The 24,601-nt window shown below is 53.1% G+C and overlaps 5 protein-coding genes across 5 annotated transcripts; 3 read left to right on the top strand and 2 right to left on the bottom strand.

Annotated features, from left to right (window-relative positions):
- Positions 1–1,071: 1,071 nt before the first annotated feature.
- Positions 1,072–9,353, bottom strand: E0L32_005565 (uncharacterized protein; the record flags this gene model as incomplete). The annotated part of the gene is made up of 10 exons (XM_031140100.1): positions 1,072–1,175; positions 1,250–3,525; positions 3,590–3,641; positions 3,713–4,282; positions 4,336–4,547; positions 4,608–4,720; positions 4,777–4,996; positions 5,045–5,342; positions 5,393–5,753; positions 5,814–9,353. 10 exons carry the CDS (start codon positions 9,351–9,353, stop codon positions 1,072–1,074), a joined length of 7,746 nt encoding a protein of 2,581 aa, XP_030996080.1.
- A 2,269-nt stretch (positions 9,354–11,622) lies between these two features.
- E0L32_005564 (uncharacterized protein) lies at positions 11,623–12,288 on the top strand (the record flags this gene model as incomplete). The annotated part of the gene is made up of 1 exon (XM_031140099.1): positions 11,623–12,288. The coding sequence occupies one exon, from the start codon at positions 11,623–11,625 to the stop codon at positions 12,286–12,288; it is 666 nt and encodes a 221-aa protein (XP_030996079.1).
- Positions 12,289–13,251: 963 nt separating this feature from the next.
- On the top strand, positions 13,252–14,709 carry E0L32_005563 (uncharacterized protein; the record flags this gene model as incomplete). The annotated part of the gene is made up of 4 exons (XM_031140098.1): positions 13,252–13,375; positions 13,451–13,549; positions 13,618–13,761; positions 13,838–14,709. The coding sequence occupies 4 exons, from the start codon at positions 13,252–13,254 to the stop codon at positions 14,707–14,709; spliced, it is 1,239 nt and encodes a 412-aa protein (XP_030996078.1).
- A 729-nt stretch (positions 14,710–15,438) lies between these two features.
- On the bottom strand, positions 15,439–20,956 carry E0L32_005562 (uncharacterized protein; the record flags this gene model as incomplete). The annotated part of the gene is made up of 3 exons (XM_031140097.1): positions 15,439–16,362; positions 16,415–20,528; positions 20,580–20,956. 3 exons carry the CDS (start codon positions 20,954–20,956, stop codon positions 15,439–15,441), a joined length of 5,415 nt encoding a protein of 1,804 aa, XP_030996077.1.
- Positions 20,957–21,309: 353 nt separating this feature from the next.
- E0L32_005561 (uncharacterized protein) lies at positions 21,310–23,340 on the top strand (the record flags this gene model as incomplete). Its single annotated transcript, XM_031140096.1, has 1 exon — positions 21,310–23,340. The coding sequence occupies one exon, from the start codon at positions 21,310–21,312 to the stop codon at positions 23,338–23,340; it is 2,031 nt and encodes a 676-aa protein (XP_030996076.1).
- Positions 23,341–24,601: the final 1,261 nt, after the last annotated feature.

Here is a 24,601-nt window from a genome sequence, read left to right as displayed (position 1 = left end):
ATGTACACACACATCGAACGTAGAACCTGCCTCGCTTAACGGGTGACAGCAAAGCGTCGGCGGTTAAATGTCACTATTTTTGACCTCATCACTCCCGATGCTGGGGTTCGGGCGGAGTTGACCAGGGGGTGCGTTGGCCAATCAAACCGTCACCGACACATCGAGCTTGACTTGCTTCCTGCAGCTACACCACCAGCAGGGCTCGACAGGCCATTGGACAAGATCTCGTCTTAGATCTGCTCTTGCGTGATTGACTCTAGCCGCCCAGGTGACCGACCAATCTTGTAGCCTCCGCCAGACTTGTTTCCAGTAGAAGACATCTGTCGATGACCCAGGATACAGGCGCCTACGCATGTTCGATGAGTTGACTGAACTGTCACCACCAGCACAATCTCCTCACAAGCACCAGCCGTCTGCAGTTTCTAATAATAAGAGGAAGAAGACGCCGGACTGGGCCCTCCCGGTTCATATCATCATAATTGAGGAAATACTATCAATGGGTTTCTCCCGACTAAAACATGGAGCAATAATACAGCAAAGGCTAGTAACGCCGACGTTGGTACAAGCAACAAACTGTCTGTCTGATTGGTGTGCTGTGATGCCACAAGACAGAATGTCGTTTCGTTATGTCGTTTCCATTGCAATCCTGCAGACGCCTGTTCGTATCCCGTATCCGGTCGATTCGTTTCATCCATTGTCATCGCCATTCCCATCTCAAGGGGAAGCATGCGCACGGTGATGCCTCGCCAACCCCAACGCCATATGAAATGCAAAACAAAAGGTGAAAGAGAACAGTGGAAAGCATCGCTTGTTCGCTGAGGTTCCTATTTTTGGTTTGTTTGTTCCGGGACGCCTCGCTTCTTGAGAGATCATGCCTGAAGTCGCATCTCTCCGCAAGTGGTAGTATCGACAAGGCCCATGTATCCGGTGCAAGATGCCGAAGTCAGTATTTTGTTCGTGCTCAGGTTTATCCAGTGAAATAAGGCGCAAGGAAACCGTGTCATGTGGCGTCGTCGGGTCAGTCGTCGTACATGTAGGAGCTCTCGTCGTGGATCAGTGGACTTGCGGATCTCATTGTGGCTCGGGAAATTCTTTCGGATACGTGGCGAGATCGTCGACGTTCATACTTCCCAAGCTTTCCAACTCGGAGCCTTCCGAGTCGTTCCACTGTTGGTCTGCATAAAAAGAGCAGGAGTATCAGCCACCTATATCTTCCTTTGTTTCTGCGGATAGACGGAGATTGTCTTACCGGACTCCTCCTCGACATCATTATCCATGATAAGCCTGGCCAGAGAGTCTAGGGTGTCTGTTCTCATGTGAGCAGCCGATCGTCCACCAGCTCGCGCAGCGAATGCCTCAGGGTTCTGATACATACTCTGGAATAGCATGTCAAAGGCCGCTGCTTCCGTGTCCTCCTGGTCACTGTCGAAGTACTCGGAACAGATGTGGGTCACACGCTGCAAACTTGACACCGACTCCTCGGCAATCCGGATCTCTCGCGCGACAAAGAACTTCTCGAGGTATCTCAGACATTCGACGCCTAACAACCTGGCACACTTGATCAGAGCCTCTGCCTTGACAGTCCCGCCTTCCAGCTCTTCGAAAGACGGAGAAGCGCCGTGTCGAAAGATGGTTCTCTGCAACATATCCTCCACTTCCACCCTGACGCTTGGGTCATAGTATGCGAGGAGTGTCGGCGCCCAAACAGGGATATACTCCAGGATGAGGAGCTCCAATTCGATGCCTGCCACTGCACCTTCTACAGAGGCGGCCGTGGTGGATGCGAGATCGCGGTGGAACCGGAAGAAAGACCGACCTTCCGTATTCTCGAGTACTTTGGTCTGCTGTGCAATGTAACCCACGAGCCATTTGACCTTATCCGCATTTGGATAGTGCCGACAAAACACTAGAGCAGCTCGTAGGAAGGGGCCGTTTGGAGGGGGCGTCGCGTCTCCCATGATGTTCTGTCGGAAGGTGTCGAGAATCTTAGCTCCCATCTGATGATGGATTTGGAGCAGCCGAACGAGAATGGCGTTGGTGCTGGCTTCGTTTTGATCAACCGTCAGCAGCTTCTCCACAAATATGTTGCCATAGCCTCTTCCCCAGTCAACGCTGAGGACCGCATACTCAGGCCGGCTCATCGCTAATGGACCCCCGCGCTTCTCAAGAACCTCGTCGAACCGAGTACGAAACTGGGGCGGAGCCAGCTCGTTCCCTCGCGAATATTCGATGTGGACTACCGACAACAAGCGGTGGATGAGAGCGATGATGGTATCGTAAGCGGGAGGTTTTGTCGAGAGACGCCTTTGCAAGGCGTTCAACATGCGATTGTACTGCGGGTCAAGATTCAGACTCGAGTCTGCACTGATGATCATGACCGCGTTTCTCAGATAACCTTGGTCGAGGAAAACAGCAGCTTCGTGCCACCCAAGGCCGGTGAAACCAAGCATCAACCCGAAGGTCTCATGCCATGAACGAAGATGCATATGGAAGAAGGACCATAGGTACCCCATCATACGGTTGGCGCCGTGGATGACGTTCCTTGGATTTAGCGGGTCAATGTTGGACGGGGCAACACCTTCAGCAGCGATTCCATAGCGGTTCGGTAAATTGTGCTTGATCTCGACCAGGGCTCGGAGGAGTAGATTACCAGATTCTTGGCGAACACGAGGCTCGGGATGTCTCTGCACCAAGGCACGCAGAGCCTCATAGCGTTGATCGAAATAGTCGTAGATGGCGAGAGAGCACTTTGCGCAAGCTTGCATCATAGCTTGAACCCGACTGAGCAGGCTTTGAAATTCGGGTATGTCTTTGGTCCGGGATGCCACCTGGTCAAGATAGCTGAGTGCCATCCGCACTGCCAAATGCTCGGCTGCATGATCTTCGGAGCATGTGCCGCCATTGATGAGTCTCAGTCGCACTAGGCAACTACTGACAAACCGAATCTGTGCGGGGTCAAAGATGCAATGCCGGCGAAGCATGGAATAGTTCTCTCCTTGTATATGCTCGGACAGATCTTGAGGCGTAGCAACTCGAAGAGGGCTCAATTCGCCCGACGCCAGCAATGCCTCTTGTTCGTCTTTGATACTGGATGAACGCTGGTAGAACAACATGTAGGCGCTATAAGGCTTTTCCAGGCCTATGTTGCCGTCGAGGGGGTTCCGGTAATCCGTCCCTCCAAAGCACGATGCTTCCATGTGAGCAGTGTCCCAAGGCGAGACCACGTCGTCGTTGAACTCGACCCACGTTTCATTCGCCTTGGTCGAGGGCCGTTCGCGAATGTACGAGTAGTAATGTCCCGACTCTGCAGTTCCGGAGTGCACCAAGACGCCAACAAGCTCGAAGATATCCGGTGGGTTGTCATCAGAAGGGCTACTCAGGTGGTTGATTGTGTAGGGCCGCATATCGATTTTGCTTGGGAAAGAGAAGTATTCGTTGATCTTGTGACGTTGCAGTGTGCGCAGATTGAAGTCGAACCGTTTGAGATGAAATATGAGATTGTCTGGAATGTCCTTCAAGCAAGCTCTGGAAGACCGGAAGAGTTAGTTGAGACTCGGCGTATGAATCAGTAGGGTCAGATTGCACAAACCTCTTCACAGCGTCAACGTGACGATCGCAGGTCGAGCACTTGTACTTGTTGTCTACCATTCGTCAGTCTCATCACCCAATGAAAGTGCAGTACATGAAAGAGAACCGATCCTAAGAGACTTACCTCCCTCCATGATTTCTCCATCCACGTATGCCTGGAGGCTCTCCTCGAGGCTGTTCTTGCCTTTGATATCACATTGGATGGCTGAGAAAGGCTCCAATCGCTCCGAAATGTGCCTGCACTCTTGAGAGCGCACCTGTTGTACCAGCTGGCCTCCATAGAAGGAACGAAACGTCTTCTTCTCATCTGGCGATCGAAATTGGCTCTCCCATCGGTCAAACAAGAGGTTATAGAACTCATCAACGTCCATCTGGTTGTGGATGTCGATGTGGGTGTCTTCGTAAGTCTTGATCTGCGTAACGCAAGCCTGTGGGTCGACCCATCGCTTGATGCTGTTCTGCATGGAACCGAACAGATTGCGCGTGGCGAAGAGCAGGTTCTGCGATATGTCTTCATCATGGATCTCTGCGTTGAGCATGAAATTCCGGAAAGAGGTATTCATGAAGAGCTGGGTGAATAGAGAGTTCAGGTAGCACGTGTTGGACAGATTCTTGAGGCCAACATAGCCACAGGCTGACCGAATTGCGTCAGACCTGTCAAACTGCTGAGGAAGTTCGTAATGATATGGATCTTCTGAGACAAAGAGTCAGTTGTGTTTGGTCCTAGCAGGCTGAGCCGACACTCACCCTCATCTTCACCAACACTAAACGGCACGAGTGCATCCAGATCCTCAATCAACAACTTGAGCTGAGACAGGTCACTGCCAACAAGCGAGAAAATCACTTCAATGAGCATCTTTCTCGTGTGTGAGTTGAGAATGACACACGGCAATGCTGACGTCTCAGTTTGCTGCCAGGGGGGGAAAAGATGTTTCCAGAAGAGGGCACGAGCCAGATCACTGTTGGAGTCGTTAGTCTCTGTCTACTCCAAGAGAATAGTTTTTGCATGAAGGCCTCACTCTGACAGTGACAAGCGAACCGCTGAGGCCTCATCACGGTTGCAAATGAGCGTATGGATAATGCGCACCAGACCGCAGGCAACGATGTCGACTGCCTCTGGTTGCGTAATGTCCTATCAATTGTGAGCACGGCAAACGGAGTGATCTCCGACAATTGTCGTTCACATACCTCATAAGTCTCGTAACGGAGTAGAAGATAGCTGGCTTCATCCAGAAGTTGCTGTTGGTCTAGAACAGCTGAGCCGGCCTCTCTTAGAAGCTTCAACATGGTGAAGGACAATGCGAATATGTCCTCACACTTGTCCGGGGTGCCGATGGCAATTGGGAGGAATCCAGAGATCAATGGCCATAGAAATTCGCAGAAACTCAAGGGGGTCACGATAGATGAGCTACAAACATGTTAGCGACCGGCTATGAATTGGGTTCGATCTCCATACCTGTGCATGTAGGAGATCCGCTCCGCTAGGATCTTCGTCACAGCTTTTCGGATCATTGGCCTCGGGTCATGAAGAACCAATGTAAGGATGACTCGTCCGACATCATCATGGGTTTTGAAAGCATCCCAGAATGCCTGGCTCGCAGAGCAGCATTCACAGATCGCCTGGAAGGTCAGCTGTATCAAACGCATCGAATTATCCGTGGGCGGGCCATCAACAGCAGACATCTCGATGCTCAGGAGCCGGGTGAGTAGTGCTTCGTCAAGAGTGTTCGTCAAAGACCCGGTCTGAGAGGAATCTGCGGGCGGTTAGCACAGCGATATGAAAGAATGACGCTTGCAAGCTTACCTTTGACCAAATGCACGAGGCTTTCGATCAGAGCGTGGCTGAGGATGATCTGCAAATCCTGATTTGCACACTGCCTGACGACTTCATAGTCACATATGACTGCCACAGCCAGGGATAGAGCAGTATTCAGAGCTTCGGTATATGCCTTGGCCGCGGCCTTGGCGGCGTCTGGGTCGGCCCTGACTTGAAGCGAGCCAGCCATCCGTCGACGAGAGGCTACAAATTCGCGAAGAGCATAAATGGCATAGAGCGACTTGAATGGGTACCCTAAAGGGAACACTTGCTCGTGTGACACGTTGCTCGACTGGAAGACATGTGCCATCTGCTCATAGACCGGCAGCGTCGTCAAGAATTGATACACCTAGGCATCCGTATCAGTAGGCTGCCACCATCTGGGAAAGTGGTGACAGTTCGCCCTTACCTCTTGCGCATACTTGTCATCCATGTTGAGATAACCCCACAACTCTTCGAAATGACCCAGGATCTCGATCTCAACGGGTGACGCACCAGGCCGAATCCGGACTGTGGTAGAGATAGCATCTGGCTCACGCTTCACCAAGATCAAACCGTTGTGGATTCGCAGGTCCTCTAATGACTTGCAGATATCGCGTTCTTGAGGTATGAACGCTTGACCGCGGTAGAATAGCTGATAGTGTTCAAAGCCGGTTGCCTCTTTCAGACTGGCCAGGAGTGAGGCCGCCGTGTTCCGCTTGCCGATATTGAGAGTCTGAATATCAGTTTGATGATTGCCATCGAACGACTGGAATTTCAGTTCCGCTGATTCGCCCTCAACTTCCCCAGGACCTTGCAGAGGAATAGATCGCAAGTCGGGCGCGGCAAAATTTGACTTCATTCGGTAGAGCCTGTGGAATTCGCGGAGTACTGTGAGTGAGCGGATGAACAGTAGGCTTTGCTGCTCGACTTCGTCCATGGGAGGAACATCGTCAATAGCGGCTTCGGCACCGCTGCTCCCCATAGACCCTGAAGATTGGAGCCTCGCGGCAGCGGAAGAAAGCTGTCGCAAACACCTGCCCACCAAGGCCAGGTGAATCTTGCGGGTGCGATGATGGGATGAGCCAGTGACCGCCGCGCTCTCGATGTATATGTCGTTGACCAAGGTCTGTATGGCCTTCAGCTCGATAGTGCGATTTGGCGCGGTCAGAACGACGCGCCAGAGCTGTTCCATGCCTCGCTTCCCCAAACTCTCGTCGTCGTCACCCTCCACATCCAAGAGATCGCTGTCGGTAGCATTGGCCAGGGGTAGAACCACAGTCTTGATAAACTGGAGCATACCCTCACGGAAGCAGCTTGGCGGGAGCTTCGGCAGATACTCTTTGAAGCAAGTTGCCAGAAATGGGTTGTCCAGACGGGAACTTGACTTCAAGATTGCATTCAAGAAGACCCACGCGGCGTCCCGGTCCTCATCGTAGTCTGCGCCTAGTCCGACAAGCATGTGCCAGAGCCTCTCGCCAGTCTGCCCCATCAAAGTTGACGGCTGATGGAGTATCAGGTGATAGAGAAGGTCTCTGCGCGGGTTGTTGACACTGCCATGAATGACCGGGGCAAAACCTCTTCTGCGTCCGGCAGATATCGAGTACTCCAGCTCATCCACCAACAATCCAGTAAGATTATGTTCGGAAGTGAGCCATTGTAGCTCTCGAGCAGGGGTCTGACGTATCATTAGGAAGAGAGCATGCAGACTTCCCAACGTAGTGTCCGATTTGTCTGCTATATCCTGAAGGCAGTTCATGTAGAGATCTTGCCGGCTGTCACGATCCGGCGCACTGGCCAGAAGTTCTCTGAACTTCACTGTGGCAAACTGCTGTATCTCAGGATAGGCGACCGGGGCTGTGCTCGAAGGGACAGAGGATTCTCGTAGAAGACGAAGACAGAGGTGTGACGGCGCAGTCTCGATCGCGGCTTCTAATGGCGCCTTCTGAGCAATCCATTTGAAAACCGCATCACAAAATTCCCTGAGACTGGGACCAAACACCTCGATGGGGAGAGCTTGGAACTTAGTGCAAAAGTAGAGAAGATCTTCATAGTGGAAGAGGTTTGCACTACGTCCCATCATACGCAGCAGGGCATCAGAGATCCTAGGATCCTGCGTCAAAGTCACAGTCTGCCACATCAGATCAGTATGGGCTTGGGTATAGGTCCTCGTGACGACAAGAAATCCGATGATGTTGTTGCTTTCAAGAGTGATCTCCGGATGGCAGGTGGGCCCCAGGATATAGGGCACGAGGCCGGTGCTGATGAGGGCGGCGGCTAGATGCTGTAAGATGGTCTGATTGTCGTCCGATCGTGGTTCGCTGAATTTCTTCCAACAATGAATGAGGTCCTGTGTCATCTGCGAAACTGCCATGACACGAAGCTGCATCTGGCTCGAGACAATCAGCCTCCCATAAAGGTTCATTCGCCATTCCGATGCCAACACCTCCGGAACACTCGCGGAGGGGAGCCCGCCCGCGTCCTCGTTGACTTGGTCCTGGGAGAATAGAGGTATGTGTGCAATATGAATGGCCAAAAGAATCATGTAGATCTCGCCCAAGGTATTGATCAAACCGGCAGCGGTTTCGAACGAGAGAGCCGTCAAGTGTTTGTCGATGACACGATCAAGAGCCACCGACAACACCTCGAAGAACTTGTGGCCTTGCAATGCCACGGACGTCAATGAAGCCACATTGCCAGCCGTCGCGCTCCCAGTGAAGCGCAATCTTCGATCGCACTCGTGGATGAGGCTTTGGACCAACTGAGCAACTTGACCACACGGCTCCAAAATCCTGGGAAATCGGGGAATGAGCTGAACCATGGTTTCCAAGAGTTTGTTCAACTGTGCAAGCTCGCCACCAGGGCCCTCGCGGCATTGAATGAACTGTTCCAGTACATCAGAAAGCTCGTCGCAAGGCCGGACAGAGAATGACTCGTCGTCTCGCCGGGTCACATGCCCGAGAATCGTCAGGTAGAAAGGCGAACCCAAGTCTGGAAGTCGAGAATTCTCAGATGATAGGACCTCTTGGAGCACCATGTAGTCGAGGTCTGCGAGGTGCGCTGCGAGCCGCGCAAAGCCCTTGTAGAGGTCTGCCAGACGCGTGCACGCTCCCACATCACGCATTGTGCTGAGCTTGCGGTTCGAGTTGCACAAGACTATTTCGGGCAGTGCTGCAAAAAGCGGCCGGTGCTGTTGAAAGGAGGCCAAAGCGGTTGCAGGGTCTACCATCTTTGCAAAAGCCAGGTACTCGTCTAACCAGGCGAGAACTCGCGTTGGGACGTCTTCATGGGACAGATAATGCTGTCCCAGCTTATTCATGACTTCGGCGTACGTCTCGGCGACGCTCTCGTAAGGAAACTCCCGAGCTGGGTCAATCAGGGCAGTGTTCTGTACCATCGTCGCCCTTGGCTGGACGGATGAGTACTGAACTTCTTGCTCGATGTCATCGTCAACGGCCACGACGGGCGATGTCTCTGTCTCGGGAGTAACTGCAGGCGTCTCCGAGTCCGATGGTGGCCGCAGCATATCCACTTCTCGATCCTCCACGCTTGCAAGGATGTCTTCTTGTTCTACCGGCCGCGGGTCCGGGGGCACAGAGGTCGGATGTAGAGGGGAACTCGTCTGAGACGGGCGATCGGAATTGCGTAGACTGAGAGTCACTTTGCTTGGCACTGTATCGCTCGGCTGGTCGTCGGAGTGCTCAGGCTGAGGTTCGGGGGTCTGAGGGCCCTTTGGGCCGAGGTCGCTCTCCTTCATGGTCAACACTTGCTGAGCCTCGACCTGAGGGGAGGGGCCCGAAGAAGTGGCACTGTCGACCGATCTGCTGCGAGAAGCGCCACTCAAAGATGTGCGGCGACGCTTGCGGGCAGAAAAGTCAGAGTCATCAAACGGATTCGGTCTTGTCGAGCAGGGCTCCGAGGAGACGGCACGTTCTCTCAGATCTTGAGGGCTCGAGGGTTGTTGGTCCATCGGGAAAGTGGCAGCAACGACGATGAATGGGTTGTTGAGCTCCGAGGGCACAGAAGCTTCGCTGAGAGCAAGCTTGCAGAAGCTTCGTCTTTTCCCCAATTGTTAGCATGTGTGGTTCGGCAGGGAGGGGTAGCCGATAGAGGCATAAGAATGTGAGATGTCGATTATTATTTTTTTCTTGGGAGGACGGAATCCGGTGATGTGTTGGTGGGGGAGAAGTGAGTAGGCAGGAAAATACAGGATATTGTCCCGCTTTGAGTCCAGTGCAGGTGACCAAATATCTATCGGATACCTGCCAGGTGGCCCAGATAAGAACAGCAGGGGCTTGAGGCGATTTGAAGGTGGCCTTGAGGGCAGAAGAAGGCAACAACGGACAGTGATGTCAAGTTAAGTTGGTGGTGACAAAGCCCCAGGCTGTGAATATAGCGACGGATCTACCTCGAGCTAGAGCTTAGGTTGGCTGGGGGTCACCCGTGGAGGGCAGGGTGGGGTCGTTCCACCATATTTGTACCTTTGTCTCGCTGCTGAGCACCCCAAGCTCTGTGATAGAGCAGTGGCTGGGCAATGATGCGCAATTTGAGCAAATTATGAGGCCAAAGGGTTTGAGTTCAGATATTCTGGTGGTCCGTATTCCGAGACGGATCTTGTTTGTTTTATTTTCTCCTACTTCTTGCGCACCTCGGTACCTGAGGGTAAGCAACCTAGGTACTCTAGGGAAATGTACATTTCAATAGTAGTTAGAGTGGGTACCTCTCTCACTTGCCAGGCTGATGTGGGGGAAAGCTCTCAAGCTCTGCAACAGATCTGTCAGTGGAGGCTAGGACGCCTTTCAAAGGTCTTTGGATTGTGTCAAGTTGAGAACAAGTGAAGCAATGGATTTCTCCAGCATGCTAGATTAGAAAGGCTATGTGGGAAGAATCGGTAGAAGCGGAAGCCAAGGATATGCAGTCCGATGGTCCGGAATCTGGTAGCACCAGCAGAAGACGCCCTTTCAGGCACTCTCAACCAAGTTCGAAGCCCATCCACACCAAGAGTCTATCTAACTTTCATAGTATCGCCAGTAGAAAGCGCCTGGTACAGGTAGAGAGAATCAGCCGGATGGACAGGCGCCGGTGGTATCAAGGCCAAGCTAAGAAACCTCATGTTAAGAGTAACCCATGGTTTGAGCTTGCACCAGGCACTGCTACACCCAATATACGGACAACAGAGCTCCCTTATAGTTTGCATGCTTTTTGGTAGCTCTCTCAGCTCCATAATTACTAACTGAATGTAAAGCATTGGCAATAGATTACACAGAGAGGCGCGAAGGGCCATGCAGCCAGAATTACCAGAAGGCTCGTTACAATTACTTAGGTCTGCGTACCTCCAAGTAGGTAGAGACAGTAGATGATAATGAAAATGCCAAAATACGGAGATGAGAGAAAGGGATAAGCAAAAAATGAGAAAGGGCTTGCAAGGAGGAAACAACGGTGTCGAATATCCTGTCCCGCTCGCGATGTAATGTTTCAGACTTGGAACCCGTCGACAGTTCCATCCATCGAGATGGATGTTCTCATCATGGAGGGGCACTATCCGGAACCCCACGGGAGCTTGACGCGTCTTTCCAGGCTTGCGTTTTAGTACGCGACATGGGAATCAGATTGATGGATCACTTTATCGCCTATCGGGTTTAGGTTCACACCCCACTGTCGTATTATCGGATTAGCCGCCCCTAGCTCATCTCCAAAATCGAATAATACATCTGGAATTGCCTAGCTACCAAGAGGTAACTTATGATCGTTGAGGGAGTACAGCCCTCGGAAATTATCGAATTGCTTTGTAGGTGCCTCCCTCGCACTATGGCCAGAATGCCCGTACATGTAGGCCCGTCATAGCCAGGCTCATCGGGTCTGAGCTCGTCATTGGCGCCGTTCTCTCGAGACCTTGCAAGCTTCTAGAAGCACTGACATCAAAGCAGAGTTTTAACCTGGTATCGACTATCGGCGTCGCGGACTCCGTGCTTTAGGAACGAACCTTTAGGCCACCGCATGTTGGGAGATTGGTGTGCTGCTATCCATATTAAGACAGAGTCCCCCGGGAGTCTCAGTCATGGATCGTAAACGAATAGCCCACCAGCTCGACACGCCATTCTCAGCCGTGCATTGGTGAGCAAGCCAGGACACATCGAGACTCTTCGTTCTAACACTCGACCACAGGCCGACGATCACCCAGGATGATCAAGACTCCATACTCGAGCTTCTATGCAAGTACGGGCTCCCTCTCATTTACAATGGAGTCTGTTCCCAAGAACCAGCAGATTAACATGAGAAGCAGTCTTCTGTCGCCTCTAGGCCAGTACCGGAGAGAACATATCCCTGTTTCCAAAGGGAAAAGGGAGAGAGTGGCTAGAAAGAAGGCACAGCAAGCTCGTCAATCTGGCGAGGCAGCACCGCCGCCTCCCGAGCTTACCGATTTCGTGGATGTTGGCCTGGCCAACATTACTAGAAATCTGCAAGCTTCTGCGAGGGTGGGACATTCGCAGAGTCACACGCGCTGCGAAAAGAAGAGGGACCGCGATGAGAAACTCGATGTTAACTACACGGCTATCTTTGCGGCGAGGTCAGGGCAGCCAAACGCCCTTCACTCACATCTGCCGCAGATGATCGCTGTTGCGACTGAGTCGGGCGGTGTGAAAGACCCAATCCGTCTTGTCGGCTTCTCAAAGTCTTGTGAGGATCGGCTGAGTGAATGCTTGGGCATCCCCAGGGCGTCAATCATTGCAATACGGAGTGGTGCCCCGCGATCGCAAGCTTTGATCGACTTTGTCAGATCTCACGTTCCAGCCGTCGAAGTGGCCTGGTTGAAGGAAGCTGAGGAGGCCCATCATCTGGCCACCAAGATCAATGCGTTGGAAGTACCTATTGGAGCCAAACGGCAGAAGAGGGAGGCGACATAAGTCTCGACGACACGGCCTCCTCCAGGCCAACACGACTTGCGCTCTTGTTCAAAGCTTTGAGATACCCCGAACCCATGAATTACCAAAGTACATGTCCACGTGTATGTATGAGGAATGCTCTTGTCAGGGGATTCTGCTTGGCAGACCAGGAATATTCTTACAATCTGGGTAATTCTATTGGCCATCACAGGACCTGCAACTTTGTTCTCAAGATGGCAGCGTCACACTTTCTGTTTGATGTCTTTGTGCCATGGACCATGGGCCTCCAGACAAAACGGGGCTTACATCTAGCAAGGCTGCAGTCATTGTCATGACAAGCAAGAATGAATGTTCTATTCGCGGGCCATCAAACCTCAATGCATGGCTGCAGGCCACCATTCCCATTTATCACTCTTCACATTGTCTGGGCTTGCAGTGCAGTTTGTCTGGGTTCTTTAACCCTTTGCCACCAGGAAAACAAGTCCAAGAGTGCTTTTTGGGAGCTTTGGTCACCTATCAAAGCATCAGAAATGCGGATCCGTTGAGGACTGTAGTCATGATCTAGTCGCCTCGACGATATCTTCCCCGACGATGTCTGCCCCGACAAATTGCCTTTTAGGCAGCTGCGGCCTCTACTTTTTTCCCCCTTTCTCTGATTTTATTGTTTACCTGCGTATTCTGGAATTGGTGCCACCTTTTCCAAAGAAACACACGAGGAAGACTTTGGTCCACAGCAAACAGGGCAGGTCTTCTCTTCCCTCCCTTCCTCGACCAAGCTCCCCCGACTTCGTCCCTTCCTCTTCGATTCTTCCATTACGGTCCCCATCTAGGTGGTCCACCTCTTCTATCTTTTCCATGTCCCCAGCGTCGTGGAATTTTTAAATATTCTTTCGCAATCCCTGGGGAAATCAAGCCCAATTCGATTCCCCTGCCATCCAGAAACCCCCCCTGTTCGAGCCTTGCAATACGAAGGGCACGGCAACGATGCCTTCTCACTACAATCCTAACGTCTCCCATGACGATGCCATGTCCGTTGCCAGGCAGCTCCAGCAGGAGCAGGGTCGCGCATCCCAGTCGCCCTTGAACCGCAACCAGGCAGCCCGTGAGGGTAAGCACCCCCCTTCCTCTCTCTCTCTGCAAGCAATTCCGTTCGTATCGACCCTTTTTTCTAACTCAAGTATAGGTCCAGCTCGCCGCGGTAATCGAATTCCAAGTTCTGGTCTGGGAGGTCCCATGGGGCCCCGTCAAACCAATGCTGGCAACACTCGCACAGGACAACAAAGTGAGATCAAGGTAGCCCCTGAGGACGAATGCAGGCCAAGTGTACTAACCTGCTTCGTCCATCCACAGTCTATGGCAATACCCCCTCTTCTCGCACCAACACTACCGCTACCATGAGAGGCGGTTATCAAGATGGCGGCCATGATCGTGGTCGTGATCGTGGTCGCGGACGCGGCCGTGGTGCCGCTCCTCCTGCTAACCACTCAAGCACCTGTAAGTCCTCCATATCAATGAGATTTTCTCTCGCACCTGGAAAGTGTTAGTTTCGAGTTTCTAACTACTTGGCAAGATTCGCACATGCCAGATCAGCGTCCCCAGCAGGACCCTTCGAGCAGCACCAGTGGCCCGAACATCATCTATTACAGCGATACTCCAGCTGAGCCAAACCATGGTGGACGAAATGCCACCGGCCCGAGTATCATCTATTACAGTGATACTCCAGCCAAGCCAAACCATGGTGGAGGAAATGTCGCTCAGACAGATGCCCAGCCTCAGGCACAGGCCGACCGTACCACTCTTGACAAAACTACCATCCCAGCGACAGTGGAGCAGGAAGCACAGAAGCCAAGCATAGGACATCGTAACGATAAGCCAGTGGAGGCGAAAGTTGCGCGTGATGGTCGGGCCACCAACATCACGCAGGGACAGACACACCAACCCAGCGATGCCACTCTCGTCCCGAGTCGTCCACGGGCTGCCCAGAACCCTCCCAGACTCCTTGAAGGCAATGCAGCGCTCGCCCAATCGATGAGCAGTGCCGGCACAGCATTCTGCTGGAACTATTCCAACGAGGACGAGGCACCACAGCCTCTGGCTCCGACTGTTACAGAGCCTCAATCACTGGAAACCGAAACCCAGTCTCTTGGATCTCCTGGACAGGACACCCCACCCGCTGTCGTGGAGCATTACCTGACCCATCAGTATGTTCCAAGCCAGTCCTATGCTGCCAGGATTGAGCCGATTGTCATCGACACAGCAGATGGCTCTATTGTGTGCACCTGCGCCCGTCAGGGTCAAGGCAGGGGATTGATGGGGTCGAGATATGCTAATCCCAATGAAGTCTCCATCACGATGGAGCGGAACTTCATTCACCATTGCCCTGTCCACCCGCGGGCGGACATTTACAACCAGGAGACGCCTTCCACTGCCCGACACCCTTGATTCGGTGCTGCATCATGCCCTCGAACCTTTCTACGGGCTCACATTGTTGCGGCAGTCTTGGTAGTTCTCTTGTCTACTAAGCAGTACCTCGCGGGAGTTGTACGTTAGTAACTGTGCGTCTTTTGCCTGCGCCCTATCTGCACGAAGATTCCTTTTGATGTTGAAGGCTTCAAGTCAGTTCAGTCAGATCAAGAACGGATCTGAGTAAGAGTTGTTACTGGCAAGGAAAACTGGAGGCCCGACTGGTCGAGGATTTGACTTTTGGTGTACGAATGTTGGTGTAAGATCTTTTCTTTGAGCAGGTCGTTAACCTGTTAGTCGATTCGAAAGATGTCCTACCGCATCTTCTGTTGCAAGAGGTCCCTGGCGTCCAAGAGACTCTTCCTCTTACAATGTCAAGAGCCAAGCGGCTAGCCCAAAGGTGTTGTGCAAGTGCATAACGACCGAGGAGCGAGTTGCTTGCCCAATAGGGGCTCTTCTTTTTATTCAAAGCGGCTTTATTTTTATGTACAAGTAGCTACTGAGAGCACACCTTAAGAAAGGCCATGAATCAATCATCAGTCACATATAGAGCGTAAGGCACATACAATGGTGACATGACTATATCAGATTTGGATGCTAGATTCTGAACAAGAAGGGTATCTCCTACAGATACATGCGTACACGGCCCCTCCAACGCCGGCCATCCTATTTTCTTCGTATTGTCTTCTGGGCTCTTTCCCCTCCTTTCTACTGGAGCATAGAGTCCAGGCTCTCGCCAAGCACCTCCTCGATCTTGACGATCCAGCGGTGCGTCTCCCGGTCCACCACCTCGTCGTCGTCATCCTGCAGCTCGCTGATGTATGGGAGCATCTCCGGCAGCATAGCCAACCACTCCTCGCCCAGCCGGTCCGTGAGCGCCTGCTGGCAGCGCACGGCCGCCAGGCGGACCGGCGCCGCCTCGGCGCGCATGTGCTTGAGGATGGCGGTATTGAGATCCTTCTGGTGCTCCTGCGAGTCGGCAGCGGCGGCCAGCTCGGCGAGTGCGGGCGCCAGCTCCGCCGCTACGTCGCTGTCATCGGCCGAGGGCCCGGCGGCGTGCAGGAGCTGGGCGACGAGGGCGGGCGCGACGGCCTCGAAGTGGGACGGGGCCTGCCAGAAGCCGTCCTGGTCGTGCTCAAAGGACTTCGCCAGCGTCCTTACCACGAGCCTCCACAGCTCCCGCTCATGGGGGGATTTAGGGTTGGAAGTCCTGAGGATGTCGACGGCGCTGTCCACCACGTAGGAGGCGTAGCTAGTGACGATCGACTTGAGGTTGTCGAAGAAGGTGTAAAGGAATCCATACACGCTTCGTTGCCTGAGAGCTCTCCCGAGCCGGTCCTTCTTCTGGGACAAGCCTGTCGTTGTCCACTCCAAGAGCTGGGCGAAGACAGGGCGGAAGGCGGCGTCGTTCAGCTTGTAGATCATCTTCAGGGCTACACTATTCACCGAGTGCTCTGTTTCGGTGAGCTTAGTGAGCTCAGCGGCAGTGCAGTCCCCGTCTACTTGCTTCTGCCGACGGAGATCAAAGAGACTGAGGAAAATGGAGGACAAAGTCCCAACATTCTTGGCAACAACCGATTTGGTGTGCTTGTCGATACATCGGCCCAAGATGTAAATGAACTCGTCAATTGCCTAATCATTGTTAAAACACTGGAAGATAGTAACGGGTAGGGGTTCAACTTACAAGGAAACCGCTCTCTGTAGCGTGTTGCCAGTTCTTCTCGAGACCAGTGAGGAGAGACTTGGCTTCCACTTGGCTAGCAACTGTTTGAAGGCACTCTCTGCGGCTCTCGTTTGCTTCGGTATCAAGGTCTGCTTCAGCCGAGAGATCGGAGACAGCCAGGAGCTGGTTCAAGTACGAGCCAGACATGATGTAAGGCAGGCTCTGCGTTAGAGATGTGATGAAGGAGTACGCCGCATTATGCAGCTCGCTGTCAGGCTCTGACAGACTGAGCTCTAGGTAAGACAATGCTTTCGGCATAGCCTTCGGTAGAACTGGAACGATGGCGTCGTGGAGGACGTCTACCAATGATGCCAGGCAAAGTAGAGCCATAACTTGGAGTCGGCGGTCGGATTGACCAAGGCACTCGTCTCCCGCAATTGAGGCGGCAGCGCCGGCAACAGCCTCAAGATCCTTCTTGCCATATTTCTCAGCGATCTTGTCCACGCAAGTGACCGCTGTGTGCTTATAGTGGATGTCGTCGGACTCGCGAATGACAGCGGTGAGCTGGGGCAAGAAGGCAAGCAGGACAGCTCGAGACTTGGGGTTCGAAGTGCTTTCGCCGTCAACCCGAACTTCAAGGGCCCGGAGAACTTTTTGACGGAGGCCAACATTAGGTCTATCGAGCAGGGACTCGACAGCTTTGATGAACTCGCCGATGGAGAGGAGGTTCAGCAGACTTGAAAGAGCGGCTCCGCAACGGCTGTACATGGTCTTCTTGGACTTCACAGTGTCGGCCAGCATCAAGACATCCTCCAAGAGTAGAGCATAGAGCTCGCGAACCTTTGCGGTTTCCATGTCGTCTGCTTCTGCGAGCTTCTCGAACTCCGCTTTGAGCGTGCGGCTGGTTAGAAGCTGGGGCAGCAGGGTGAGCGCCTTGAGTGCCGACTTCTGCAGATCTTGCTCTCCATCCTCCTTTTTACTGAGCAGAATTGCTGACAGAGTCGGTTTCGGTTTCAATGTGTCGCTGACAAGATCGACGAGTTTGACCAAAGACTGCAGCTGAACTTGCACAGGGAACGCGCCCATAAGCTCAGCAACGAAAGCAATGATGCTGTCCGTGGTACCATATTTATCCACGAACATAGCAGCCATGGCGAATAAGAAGTCCTCCGGCCCAAGATTCTTGATCAAAGAGATAAAAAGATCACGTCTGCGGGGCGAAGGGATATGCTCGTATGCAATGACAAAGCTGGAAAGCAGCTCCGAGGCACTCGTAAGGAGATTCCTTCTGCCTTTTTTGAAGCTCTCAATCAATGGCGGGACAACCTCCTGAATGGTCTGATTGATGACATGAGCGGAATAGTCGTCGCTTTGGCGGAGCACCGAGCCTCCCATGAAGGTGAAGATTGGCATCACACTATGAAGCACAACATCGGGCGCGGTCTTGGCGAGGCTGGCAACCAGAAGTAAAGCCGAATTCTGAACAGCAGGGCTGGCCGATTTCTGGATGCAGTTCACGAGAATATCGCCATGTCCAACCGAGGCGTCAATCTTGAGCTCCTTGTTGTCGCGATAGGCAGGCAGCATCGCCAAGAGACTTGAAAGAACCAGGTTCTGCAGATACCCAAGTTCAGACCCGACCAGGGCACGAAGAGTCTGGAGGTCGGACAACGTGATGAAGAGACTTTGCAAGAGCTCTGGGTGTTCTGCTGGTTTGGCAGCTTCAACGAGTTGCAGAACAAACGTGACCTTGCTCAACAGACTCTTGAACTCCGGAGTCGCTTGCACATTGATACCGCGGTTCTGTTCTGATGAGCTGGTTCTTCGGCGCTTGTTCGGTGGAGGGTCTGTCAGCATCCTGGAGCTATCTTGTAGCGCGTCCAAGAAGGAGGAGAGGATCTCGGTCGTCAAGTCCACATTCCTGAGGAGCTCAGCCGCTTCCTGTGAGACTACATCGGTCTCTGCGGATGGCTGTGGCGGATAAGCGAGATCGATCAAGGTCTGAGCGGTCAAGAACTTGGTCTCTGCTTTCATAGCGGGCCAAATATTCTGAATTCTAGCAAAGACACAGCTGACCAGGTTAGGCCGCTCTTCGCTGATTGAGCTTTTCGCGATGTCAAATAGACAGTCGAGGCCAGCCTTGTCATTCGGAACGACAACATCCACACAACTCAAGTCCATCGTATTCTCGTCAACAGCCTCCAAAGCACACAGTTCCTGTGCCGTTTCAGACTTCAGTGCCCCCCACCATTGAAGCAGAGGCTGCAGCAGTTGGGTACGCGATGTACTAGAAACACCGCGTACCTGGTTCAAAGCCTTCAGCACACGGATCTTGAGGGTCAGTAATGGCGAATAGATGACGTGGCTGGCAAGGAAAGTAAGGATTGCCGATCGAGCAGCGTGTGAAACATGGCTCTTCTTTTCCTTTGCGCTTGTTATGGTTGATGAACTGCTAGATCCGTTCAGGAGCTCTTTGAGGACCGCGGTCAGATGGTCCGCATCGAGAACTGCCTCCTCTAGCGAGGGCAAGATGGCTTGTAGTAAGGCGTTGCTCGCCTCTGGAGTCAGCCATTTCAAGTCGTCAGACTTTTCATAAAGCTGATCTGAACCCCAGTGTGCCTGCTTCTTGCCCTTTGACTTCGGGGTGTTTGGGAATTGACCAAGCACCACGAGAAGGTCGGCAGCTGCGCGACGCACTTTTCTCGCCGTGTCATTCATAGCTGCGATGCAGTAGGGCAGAAGGGCTTGCAGATCCGCGCCAGACAAGTCATCCTGCTTTAACCTGTCCTTGGCCAGATCGAGAGCAGCGACTCGTGCCAGAGTTGGGTACGGACCCATCCAAACGCGCATGTAGAAACTCAAGTAGAAGCAGGTAGAGCCTGCAGTTGACCTGCAAAGCAATGGTGCAGTGTCGAACTTGAGTAGCTCACCCTTGTCAGCGGCCACTGAGATGAGGAGCTTGCATAAGTCACCAAAGAAGGCATCTGAAGCTTGCGAGAGACAGGACGTTCTAGAGTGCTCGACTTTGGACAACTGCTCCAAAGCTGTCTCAAGGCTCTGAGGCGTCTCGCCTTCGTCGTCGTCGCCACCATTGTCGATGTCAGCCTTGGATGCTTCCAATAGGCGCCTGGGTCTAATCGTGGCATCCAGCTTCAGCTCCAACTCCTCAATATCGAAATCAGCGTCCTCGATGACTTTCCTGATAACATCTCCGACATCTCCAGTTGCCTGTGAGAGAATTACAAGAGCTGAACCAAGCTGCTTCCGGGCCTGTCCCGATTCGTCGACATCGTCCGTGATTTTGTGCGCAGCAACAAGCAGGGACTTGAAGACCACGACGATTTGTCTCTCTTGGAGCACAGAAGACATGAGTATCGACTTGATGACAGGAACGCCTCGCGCATCGCCCTTCTTGCAAAGCCTGTCGGTCAGTGCAAGTACCAGCCCATTGGCCAGCTTCTCAACCTGGTGGTCCTTTGCCAGATCGTTCAGCAGATCTGGAAGACCATGGATTTTCATCATGGCCTTGGTAACCTTGCTTGAAAGCTGCTTTGCAGATCGGTACTGGGCCAGGATCGCCAGGCACACAAGTCCCGGGCGTACAGTCTCCTGGGTCCAGCCGAGCACAAGCTGTTCCATGAAGGCGGAGAGGGCTGTATCGTCCAGGCTACTTTTCGCAACAAAGACTGCAACCACCATGTAAGCCGCGATCTGGACACCAGGCACCTTCCTCATGACCATGGCGTCGGCAAGGGTGGGTCCAATCTGCTGAAGGATGACCTGGTCGTGGTCAAGCTGAACGCTCCTCCGACCCGATCTCATCTTGTCAAGCATTCCATTGACCGCTTCGGTCATGATACCTCCCCAGAACGATATCAGAGCCGGGTAATGCTGTTGGGATCTGCAGGACTCGAGGGTGTAGGTGGAGATGGCGGAGAGCAGTTCGCTGTGGTTGATAGCTTGCTGCACAATGGCAGCCCGAGGTAGAGCTGTAAGGGACTTGACATATGGGTCAAGAAAGCGGAATTCTTGAGGAAGATTGGCCGGAAGGATTGACATTAGAGTTAGGAAGGCCGGAATCGAGTGGTAGGGGAGGAAAGTAGCAATCAAGGCGCTGGTGTTGAATTCATGGATCCTGGCACAGGTTAGAACTCTGTCTCGTAATTACCAACACGGCCATACATACCGGAATCTCCTGATCAACCACTCAATGGACTTGATTGTCGGCATAAGTCTCAGCCGGCTTCCTGCCAGGCGCAAGAATGATTCAACCTTCTTGTCAAGCTCTGCATTTTCAGCGGCAGTCATCTGCGTCCGGTCCTCATCCTGACTCTGCTCGCTGAAGATGGTCGTCGAGAATTGCGCGAATCGGCTGTCGAGCTGACACAGCTCTTCGAATCCCTCATAACAGAGAGTGTAAATTGTCTGGTAATTTTGGCTTGCCGCAACTCGAGGTTCGAAGATTAGCGACTTGGAGTGGGCGGCTTTCTGCGCCTTGATATTCAAGGTGCTTTTGGAAGAAGCGGCGATCTGCGCCAGCTGCGCAGCGAGAGAGGTCGCCATCTTCTCGAGTCCACGCCGTTGTGCTGGCTCCTGTCAATGAGAGAATCGCGGTTGGTGATGGGAGTTCGAAACTCGCGGGGCTATCCAGCTCGCTCTTACACTGCGGTCCAGTCCAGTGATGGAAATTTTTTGGGCGGTCAGAAGTTCACCCGTTGCGGCGCATGCCGATAAGGCCCACCACCCAATGAGGATGTTGCGATAGTGATCAGACCCGCCTAAAAGTTGTTTCGCTGAGCAGACTGGACCCCATGCGGTCTGGAAATTTTCGTGCCTCTCACCCAGGGACGAAGTGTGATCAAGACGAAGAGCCTTCCGTCGCTAGACTGAGGCTGTCTCATTGCGCATTTGCAACAATGGCTTCACGACCGTCAAAAAGGAGAAAATTGACTCCACCTCTATCAGATGACGATGGCCCGTCCCGGCAATTCAGCACTGTGCAGAAATCGTTTTTGAAGAGCGCGGCGGGGTGGGATCTTGAACAAAGCTACGAAACCAAGTCACGGAAGGGCAAGAAGAAGGAGAAGGAGAGTACACGCCTGCCCATCAAATCATCGGACGGCCGGATTCAGCAGCAGAAAGGTCACAAAGACGACCAAGAGTCAATCGACAGCGACGAGGAGTGGCTCGAGAGAGCAGATGAGGACGGATCCGCGGTGCTCAGTGAACCCGTTGTGCCAGAGCAACCGAAGATCCCAAAGCGGGAACAGCTTCTGAAGGCCCAAGAAGAACTAGCCAAGCTAGCTTCGGCTCTTCAAGAGGATCCGGAGGAGCACCCTGGAGCGTTCAAAGCCCTTGCCGAAGTTGGGCAGTCTCCCCATCTTGAGATCCGCCTGTACAGCATCGGCGCGCAACTGAATGTTTACAAAGATGTCATTCCTGGCTACCGTATACGACCGCAGACGGGCGCTCCGGGGGAGAAGCTGTCAAAGGAAGTGCGACGAGTCCACACATACGAGCAAGCACTCCTGAACGGATATCAATCGTTCCTCAAGGAGCTCGCTTTCTTGGCGAAGGGTGATCCGAATCTGCCCGAGAAGCCCAAACAGCAGCTTGCTGCTCTGGCCCTGAAATGCGCCTGTACCCTTTTGACAACCCACCCTCATTTCAACTGCCGAGGTGATGTGCTGAGAATTCTAGTCGGGAAGCTCAGTACAAAAAAGGTTGACAAGTCGTTCATTGCTTGCGAAAAGGCGATTGAGACTCTGTTCCGTGACGATGAGGAGGGCAGGCCGTCGATGGAAGCTGCATCTATCCTGAGCAAGATGATGAAGGCGCGAGACTACCAAGTTGACGAGAGCGTTCTCAACTTGTTTCTCCATCTGCGACTACTATCCGAGTTCGCCGGAAAAGCATCTCAAGATCAGGTTGATCGACCTAACGGGCCCACGCCGCTGGGCAAAAAGCAAAAGCAGAAGAAGGAGTTTCGGACAAAACGTGAACGCAAGGCGCTCAAAGAGCAAAAGGCACTGGACAAAGACATGGCGAACGCCGACGCACTTGTCACACATGAGGAACGGGAAAAGATGCAGGCGGAGACGCTAAAGATCGTCTTTGCAACATATTTCCGAATTCTCAAGCTCCGTGTTCCAAATCTTATGGGCGCTGTCCTCGAGGGTCTTGCCAAGTTTGCACATCTCATCAACCAAGATTTCTTTGGTGATCTTCTCGAGGCACTCAAAGACCTGATCCGCTACAGCGACGAGGATCTCGAGGTCGACCACGAAGAGGAAGGGGGAGAGAAGGACGAAGATGAAGAAGACGCTGTGCTGGGAGTCCGTAATCCTACTCGCGAAGCTCTCCTCTGCACCGTGACCGCCTTCGCCCTGCTCGCTGGGCAGGACGCGCACAACGCCAAGGCAGATCTCCACCTGGACCTGTCCTTCTTCACCACGCACCTATTCCGGAGCCTCTTCTCTCTCTCTGTCGACCCAGACATTGAGCTCGGCGCTCAGTCCCTACGGCTGCCGGACCCGGACAGCCCCGTCCGGCCGAACAAGGTCAACCTGCAGACCATGACGGTGCTGCTCGTCCGCTGCCTGACGGCCATCCTCCTGCCGCACTGGCAGATCCGGTCGGTGCCGCCGCTGCGCCTCGCCGCCTTCTCCAAGCAGCTCATGTCGGCGTCGCTGCACGTGCCCGAGAAGTCGTGCCAGGCCGTCCTGGCGCTGCTGGCCGACGTGGCGCACGCGCACGGGCGCAAGATCGCGGCGCTGTGGAACACGGAGGAGCGCAAGGGCGACGGCACGTTCAACCCCCTGAGCGAGACGGTCGAGGGGAGCAACCCGTTTGCGACGACGGTGTGGGAGGGCGAGATCCTGCGGAGGCACTACTGTCCCAAGGTCAGGGAGGGAGTCAAGCTGCTGGAGAAGGAGCTGTCGGGTTGAGGAGTGGTAAATAGTTTCCTAGATAATGACACGACACTTTGAATGATATTACGATATCTCAAGACTCCGCATCAAATCGGCATGTGTGATATTGTGAAATGGCCTATGAAGGCATGGTATGCCACTGTTGGATCGAACCTGCAAATACGTGAAGATTCTTCTTGAGACTGCATGCTCTATTGTTTCGATATCTGGTTGACTTTGATGTACAAAATGAACTATGTGAATCAGCGCAGGCGAGTGATATAAGTTACGCTGGAGTCAACGAATGTCAACATGTCCTATACACATCAACGATTTAGTTCTTCTTTGGAAAAGCCAATAACTCTACTAGACAATAGGTTGGTCTTGAACTCACTTGTTTTGATATCGCCTTATGTTAGATTCAGGGATACACCTCCAGTTTTGGTAAAGAGCTCGATTTGACAGCTAAGACGTATATATTCCTCGAAGACATGTATTTCACAAGCCCCAAGCAGAAGAACAATCGCCGAAGATAGAGTGTTCTGTTGCTATCCTATTTACAAGCAAACCACCCCTACTGCACTCCAGTTACCTCGTATGGCAAGTGAAGGTTAGAATAATTGAATCAGGGGATATCTCAAGTGGTGAGAACGCATGTCTTTCCCTCGAGAATCACACTCGTCTTCCCACTCTCTCAAATCGACTGGCTCGACGGACAGCCAAGGACTTCTACTACCAGCCTGTCAACTAACCTGACGTTTACTTGCATGGCTGAGTATCTACTGCCCGTGTACGATGTCGGCCTGGGTATCCTGGCTTGTATGTCATGGAGACTCAACCTACCGAGGACATATCGACCCCAATGCACACTGAAAGGTTCTGGCTCAAAAGGTCTGTGGGCCATGGCCACCACCATTGCCACCGATTCGAATTTTCATAACCCCGTGTCACAATGGCCACTAGATGGCGCAAGGTCACTGACTAACTTTGACATGGACTTCGAACGGTCTCATGCACGAGGAGGCATCGGCGGCCACTGGCGCACTCACGTCATACTTGTCACCACCCCCTCGCCACCATCAGAACAGAAGGTCCCCCTCCTCGTCAGGACCCTGAAGGGGAACCCAAGGTCAAGGATTCCGAAGAACAAAGTTGCTCTCAGCCAGTCGGAAGAAAGAGCCGCAGAGTGGGCCACGGCGAGTCCCCCCATGGCTCGTTCATGCGCCCGCCACCTCCGCCCTCCCCGATACGGAGGGAGCGAAGACAAGGAGCATCGTTCCATACCCACCATCGCGCA

The sequence above is a fragment of the Thyridium curvatum genome (assembly GCF_004353045.1).
Source record: "Thyridium curvatum strain D216 chromosome Unknown NODE_29_length_410198_cov_82.451705, whole genome shotgun sequence".
Lineage (NCBI taxonomy): Eukaryota > Fungi > Ascomycota > Sordariomycetes > Thyridiales > Thyridiaceae > Thyridium > Thyridium curvatum.
Note: the sequence above shows the minus strand (reverse complement) of the source record. Positions and strands in the feature narration are given on the sequence as shown.